The following is an 8,084-nucleotide window of genomic DNA, read 5'->3' as shown; positions in this document are numbered from 1 at the left end:
TGCCTGATTTCCCGTAATATTACGGCATAATTTTGTAACCTAATAGTACAGAAACGAGATAAATGCCTTAAGAGGCTGGTTTAATCTACTAATTGTGGATTTACGATTTTTCTGGCAACTTTACATAAAACTGGTGACATTTCAGGGACGTTTTTCGGATTTTTCCTACATAAAACTCTATAAACGAAATTACGCAGTTGAAACATTTTGGTGATAAATGGAGGCAGAATGCCCTAATTCCAGGGTCATTCAATATGAAAAAAAAGAAGTACGCGGTATAAAGACAATGCGTTTGTGATTATTACGATAAAACGAATTTAATTGTAAAATAATATATAATTTTATACACTTGTAAATAAAATAATGTACAAATTAATTACACAAATCGCCGTATACAAGAAAGTGTGACAAATAGTGTTTTCATTTTTCATATCCGTGACAGTTGTAAGCAAGGTTATAAATTAATAATTTTGTGAATAAGATACGTCCTTGTGGAAAATAATGGATTCGGCTCCAGCCCAAGAAGTCACGGAGCTGCTGAAGCAATGGGAGGAGCAGCACGCGACGCCGAACTACGATCCTATACCCACTTTGACGAGGTAAGACGTCTTCAGATTCAGAGTACCGAGACAAACGTCAAAGTGGCACATTGTAAACTGAAATCAACGTGAGGATTGTTATTTTTGGTCGCGGAGACAAGTACCCTCCTCTAGCTGGCCACATGTTCGCCAAACTACTGAAATGAGTTCCATATGCTTCATGGTGATAGCATACCCCCGATACAAACCACTGGACTGCAACCTGACTGCAACTTGTATGGAAACTGCACGCCAACTGCGACGTCAGCGTGCAGTTCCCATACAAGTTGCAGTCCGTTTGTTCCAGCCCTGATTTTCATCTATATCCAATCATTTCTTGCTCGAAAGCATGTATGTTTTACAAGTTAAAACTTGTTGATGAGATTGCAGATATCACTTATAAGTCTTATAACACCATATTGTGTAATTAAAGTACAGAAAAATCTAGAATATTCAATTTATTACATAATGTATTATAAGAACTTTATTCTTTGAATAATAATTCTTGATTCTGCTGTAGAAACTACCTCCATATGATTTTAATGTGTATATACCTATTTAAACAAATCTTTGGCTGTCTTGAATTATTCCTTTCACTGATAACCCTCATTTTGTGATTCAAAAACCTTTTTCATGCAATAAGTTTTAAATGATTACAGCAAACAACAAACTCATGTCAAAATCCAAAAAAATTGATACCTAGTTGTACTGTGGAACTTAATGCTTTGGTACTCAATCAATCAAAATTTTGAAGTATATTTAACACATGATTACTTACCAACTTGGGAGTGCTCGAAGTACTGGTGTTCTATATGAATACAGTAGTGGTAATTCACGAATCTCGCCATACAAACTCAGAACCAGTAGCATTCCCTATTAATAATAATTTGCTTTTAGATTAAATTGTCTTGAAGTCCTTTTGTGCTGTTAGCTTCGGCCCCACCACACGTCCCAAAGGTCCGGGACCCCATGATCTTGAGATAATAAGACATACAAATAATAATAAAGCTGTTTTTTTTCCATCACAGTTATTTACTAAACTATTGATTTGTTTAATCATTTTTTCTTGGATAGGAACCCCGATCTGGGTTGAGGCCACCTCCAGTTTAATCCAGTTTTCTCTGTCTTTAGCTTGGTCTAGCCCCTTTAGTCCGTGTCTGCCTAAAACGTAGTCTGACTAATTCGCGTAATGCCAAAACTTCATTTGAAATTTGCTATTCGTCTAAATCGCTATTGACCTATTACTTATATTACCTATTTCGCAATATGTCCCAAACGCAGTAAGCCTAAGTAGCTGTTTGTCCATTACGCGATAGTGTAATGTTTTCAGGGAAGTCACAATTAGTCAGGTAACCTAACCTAACTATTAAGGTTCGTTAGGTAGCTTCAGATGCTACCCAGAAATAGGAGCCCCGCAAAGTGGGGCTCCGTCTAGTTACATTTAAGAGGAAATGTTTTTGGAAAAGAAATTATTAGAAAAAATCTTTTATAGGAGAAGTAATGCTAGATTCGCTTTTGGATACAAACAATACATAAGTGTAAGTCTGACTGTGCCAGATTCGCTTTTGGACAATAATGCAAGAGGCCTAAGTCTTCTTGTGCCATATTTGCATTTGGACAAAAACTCATTAGGCCTAAGTCTCAGTGCGACTATTTCTCGGTTGGTCTAGGCATAACGCGTATTAGTCAGACTACGTTTTAGGCAGACCGACTAAAGGGTCTAGCCACTCCTTGCCAGCTGTAGCATTCCTAACCTTTAAATTGGCAAATTACAGTCAATGCCAAAAATGGTTTAGCAAATGAACACCACTTTATTATCAAGACATTAAACGCAAGTGAAAGATTATTATGAACATTGCTCAGCTCCTAATAATTGGTAATGATCTATAGTTCAAGCCTTAATCGGACTAAACTGGCCCTTATGATTTTTTATTTGAAATAAAACTTCTTAACAAAAAATAAAACCAACTTCAAATATAACAAAAATGCCATACATGTACCTATAACATTAGAGGAGTTCCCTCGATTTCTCCAAGATCCCATCATCAGACCCCGACTTGGTGCCAACAGGACCATAAAAAAAAAAATTGAAAATCAGGTCACGATTCTCGAAGATATCGAGTAACATACATACAAAAAAAAAACATTCAGCGAATTGAGAACCTCCTCCTTTTTTGAAGTCGGTTAAAAAAGAGATCAGTAACCCAGCGATACTATCAACTTATATAATAGGTTTATGTTTTAAATGCCACAACTAGATATATTATGTAATGATGATGACAATTAATGTTTATGTAACTATGGCATTCCACCTGTCCAATTTCTTGGTATAATGTGTATTTGCATCTCAAATTTTGCTTAACGAGAGAGTGAAACGCAATGCACCTTGGACAAAGAAATTGGGCAGGTGGAAATACCATCCTTACACACAAATGAGTAAACTTTAAAAGAATATAATATAATAGCAATTCAAACTGAACCTGTTGTGGGAGATAGAGACTGTGGCAGTCAAAAGTTCATTTAGTTTTTATTAGAGATGTGCCGACTAGTCGCCGACTAGTCGGGAAAGCCGACTATCCGGCCACATTTATAGTCGGCGACTAGTCGGCGACTAGTCGGCAAAATGAGCCGAATAGTCGGCTGCCTAGATCTTCCAAAAAAATAAGGAAATAAAATAAAAAAACCACCATACTCGAAGTGTTTGCCGATTTACCCAGTCCACCTCGCGAAATAAGTACTTGGCATTGATTACACTTCACTTTACTTGAATCATCTTCAACATCGTCAAAAAATGTCCACACGCGTGATTTTCTTTTAGTCATAATGTTTATAAAGATCACTACTTGTTTATTTAAACTTTTAAACAACAATTACGATTCGTTATGTATGTTTTTCTAATAATAACACACCGGAGCAACAAGTGAATCGGAAAGGTAAACAAAACTAGTCAAAACATGAAAACGCAACCACGTGCGGCAGCGAATCAGGCGACCCGAACGTTTCCGATTACGCCCGAACTTAGGCGAAGACCATAGTCGGCTACGCCGACTAGTCGGCCGACTAGTCGGCCACCTGACTGCCGACTAGTCGGCTAGTCGGCTAGTCGGCCAAAACCGTAGTCGGCACATCTCTAGTTTTTATCTTTATTGTGAGATAACAGACACAAAAAATAACTACCAAATACAGATATTTTGCTGATTATTTATAAGGGTTTTACTCTTTTATCAACTAATCTAAAATAAAACATTTAAGAATAATATTTATAGTACATATGGTGCTACTTTACCGCACTAGTGCGAAAATTAGCATATTACGTTACTGTGTCGAACATTTAAAGGGCCATATGTACTGTAAAATGGTGTACGATACATGTGCGAATAGGTAATTTCCTATGTTTCGCACTTGTATCGTAATGTACTATTATTTATTAGCATTTTTTATATTTATGCAACTAGGAATATAATTTCATCAGGTAACATAACAGACATACAAAATCAACACATAATACCGAAATGAAAAATGACGTTTGATGTCATAGGTAATAAAACCATGCTTAAAAACATAGATTATTTGACTTCTATCTTAGTATATTATGAAGTACCATAAGTAGTCAGTTGTATGTTTTTTGTTGGCCCTATGGTTGATGGTAGTGAATGTAATGTAATAAATAAATAGAATAGCCTTTATTACTGAGTTAGTATACAATTATTTTTAACAATAAAATTAAACTTATATTATTTTATTTTTGTATCATAGAATAAAATTTCTTTTGTTATTATTATAGTTTTTTTTTTTAATTTTTGTGTATTAGGACTCTAATTCTTTCAATAACAATTTCTTTTAGTTGAAACGCACCGCCTACAATCTTTTTTGCTTTGCCCTAAGGTTGACTGGTAGAGAATGCCTCATGGCATTAAGTTCGCCTTATGTACATTAAGTTTTTCTTTTGTGCAATAAAGTTTTAAATAAATAAATTATATCCCACAGTTGCAGCCTCCTCTAAATCTCTCCAGTGGGTCCCGTCCATAGCCACTCTTCTCCAAAACGGTCCCCTGTTAGCTTTATTTCATCTTCCCACCTGCAGAACTGTGGGCCTTTCTTTCGGCTATATCCTCTAGGGTAGTTTGTAATTTCTTTGTTCCACTTTTCTTCTTTGCAGGGCATCATATGTCCTGTCCATTACCAGTTTAGTTGGATGGGACATTTGTACAATTAAGTTCAAATAAATAAATGAGACATGGTGCTTCCAGGATAGCGGAGATAATAGAAGCGGAAACGGAGAACTTCATGAAGAAAGATCCTGACCCATTTGATGAGAGGCACCCATCCCGGACAGACCCCGAGTGCGCGCTCGGACACGCGCTCAAGGTCATGTTCAAGAAGGACTCCTTCATGACCAAGGTATGTGACTGAACCAGCTGAATTCCAATAGAAAGTGACCATCCAAAATTTAAGTATACTAGCAAATAGATAGCCTCAGTGAATGGCTGGCACACCGCAGCTCACGCTCACGCTCAATAATTGCAGTTTTCATATTTTTGCAAAAATTAGTTAAAAAGTGTAGCGTTTTGAAATTTTTGAACCTGATCATCCATACTGCGCCAGGCTGGCTAAAAAGTTGCTTGAATCCTGGCCTAAGTGTAACAGTGAAAATCAAAAATACTACAATTTTTAGGGTTCCGTACCCAAAGGGTAAAAACGGGACCCTATTACTAAGATTCCACTGTCTTTTGTCTGTCACTAGGCTCTATCTCATGAACCGTGATAGCTGGACAGTTGAAATTTTCACAGATGATGTATTTCTGTTGCCGCTATAACAACAAATATTAAAAACAGAATAAAATAAACATTGAAGTGGGGCTCCCATACCACAAACGTGATTTTTTTGTCGTTTTTTGTGTAATGGTACGGAACCCTTTACGCGAGTCTGACTCGCACTTGGTCGGTTTATATACTTTATTTCAATTCAATTTTAATAACATTGCCTGTACGACTGGACATTAAATTAAGGTATTAATACAGATTACGCACAGATCACACGCATTTTGTCAATGCAGTTGTGTACGACATTTGCGTACGAAACGGAGCTTACCTAATTACCAAAAGTTCTCTCTCACTTTACCTTCAGAGTAATGAGGAGAACTTGTAGAAAATAGACTTATTTACTGATTCAAATTGTGTTCTTGCTATTTAATTTTCTGCTATGCCCATCACAGCAATGAGTATGCATACTTGTATAGTGAAATCATCACAATAACGTAAATGTTTACATTACAGCTAGTCAATGACTACGTGCGCGACACGTATTACTCCCGCCAAAACATCACCGGCCGAGACGTGCACAAGCTGAACGTGGCGGCCTGTCGACTAACCCTAGATCTAATGCCTGGACTGGAGATGAGCGTCGTGTTCCAGGTAATTCCTTAATTACTACATATCACTACAAAACCGTCCTTCAAGAAAAAAGCGTCTCTCTCCTCTCTCATCTTAAAGGCTAACGGACTTGCAACCCCTCTCGTGTTACAGGTGTCCATGGGCGACGGTAATAGCTTACCATTAGGCGTTACGTCTGCTTGTTTACCTCCTGAATCATAGAAAAATAAAAAATCATATTTCACCAGCTATGGGTTGTTTTGGTTATGTTTATTCTACTATCGCTTACGGCATTATAATTTGGGGAATTTCCATGAACTAATTTCATGAAAAACTTAGTTTTAGAGGTTTTCTTTTATGTAGTAATGCCATTATCTCTACATAAATTCTTTTACAGTACATATGGTGCTACTTTATAGCACTAGTGCGAAAATTAGCATATTACGTTACTGTGTCGAACATTTAAAGGGCCATATGTACTGTAAAACGTTGTACGATACATGTGCGAATAGGTAATTCGCAACTCGTGTCGATTTAAAACACTCCCTTCGGTCGTGTTTTAATTTATCGCCACTCGTTTCGAATTTCCTATTTTTCGCACTTGTATCGTAATGTACTATTTTAGGTTTCCGTACCCAAAGGGTAAAACGGGACACTACTAGGACTCCGCTGTCCGTCCGTCTGTCACCAGGCTGTATCTCATGAACCGTGATAGCTAGACAGTTGAAATTTTCACAGATGATGTATTTCTGTTGCCGCTATAACAACAAATACTAAAAAATCCGCAACCCTAGGTGGGTGAGTCCGACTCGCACTTGTCCGGTTTTTGTTTTGTGATAAGACTGCCTCTTGCCTTTCTTTAGTTTTTTATGTTGTCATTTGTATATTATTGGATAATGTCCGAGTGTACGTATGTCTGGTTGCAGGACAACGACGCGCTGATCCACCGGCTGGTGGGCTGGGCCACGAGCTCGGCGGAGCCGCTGCAGTGCTACGCCACCGGGCTGCTGGCCGCCGCCATGGAGGTGCAGGAGATCGCCACCAACTTCAGGTACGTGCTAACCGTCTTATTCATAAAACTTTGCAATCTTATGTTCTGTTTTGTCCCGTTTTAACGAACGAAAATGACAAAATGAGGGATAAGGACAAAATCATCCAGTCACAGATTGCCCTGCCCTAATGCGCACTCATAACCATGTCTGGGCATATAACGGAGCGTGAATGAACTGTAGTGGGCAAAACAGAAGCCCCTGTTCATTGACGTTTTTTTTATACCACGACGGTGGCAAACAAGCATACGGCCCGCCTGCTGGTAAGCAGTCATCGTAGCCTATGGACGCCTACAACACCAGAGGCATTACATGCGCGTTGCCGACCCTTTAAAAAGCTGTACACTCCTTTTTTGAAGAACCCCATACTGTAGCCCCTCGGGAAAACCTCGGCAGGGAGCTCATTCCACAGCCGAAGCGTTCGCGGGAGGAAATTCTTAAACCGCACAGTACGCGACGTGAAGCATGTCATGTTTTTATTTTTCTATTTAATCCTATAGCTGACAGACCCTACTACTAACACTACTGATGGAAGAGATCCCTTATAGGGATAAGTTTGCCTTTGTACATTGCCAACATTTTTTTATTTTATTTGTATCTTTAACTTGCTTTTATGTCCAATAAAGTGTTTACATACATACATACTAACATTACTGACACAATGATATAACATCATATTAAAGTTTGACCACCACTAGATAATGTAAATGTTTTATTGGCTGGGTATCAAAGTGAGCCAGTTGAGGTTACTGCAAAACAAAGCATAAAACTTACGATTTACCTAAAATAATTTTACAAAATGTTATGATATTTACCGGAATACCTATAAACCAAAGATAATTGATTGTAAGTAAGTAAATATTCCTTATTGCACCAACAATTATACATTTTATACATTATTAATTGAGTATAATTTTAAATGACACTCCAAGTACAGCTAGTTCTTTATTCATTGAAAATTCAACAGCAAAAGAGACGGATTCCAAGTAACTGCCGCTTAAATAACTTCACAGAATGAAGTTTGAATGAATGATCGAATGATGTCACTTGAAATATCAATCACATTACTAATTATTTAAGTTAC

General features: G+C 37.6%; 1 protein-coding gene across 1 annotated transcript in view; it reads left to right on the top strand.

The window, feature by feature from the left end:
- Nucleotides 1-278: 278 nt before the first annotated feature.
- Nucleotides 279-8,084, top strand: part of LOC133531318 (protein mahjong) — a 59,949-nt gene continuing 52,143 nt past the window's right edge. The window contains 4 exon segments of the mRNA XM_061869453.1: nucleotides 279-599; nucleotides 4,829-4,979; nucleotides 5,856-5,993; nucleotides 6,878-7,002. Coding sequence (XP_061725437.1) covers nucleotides 502-599; nucleotides 4,829-4,979; nucleotides 5,856-5,993; nucleotides 6,878-7,002 — 512 coding nt within the window. The 5' untranslated portion in view covers nucleotides 279-501.

Source organism: Cydia pomonella, chromosome 25 (assembly GCF_033807575.1).
Source record: "Cydia pomonella isolate Wapato2018A chromosome 25, ilCydPomo1, whole genome shotgun sequence".
Classification (NCBI taxonomy): Eukaryota; Metazoa; Arthropoda; class Insecta; order Lepidoptera; family Tortricidae; genus Cydia; species Cydia pomonella.
The sequence above is the reverse complement of the archived record's forward strand: the minus strand, read 5'-3'. Positions and strand labels throughout refer to the sequence as shown.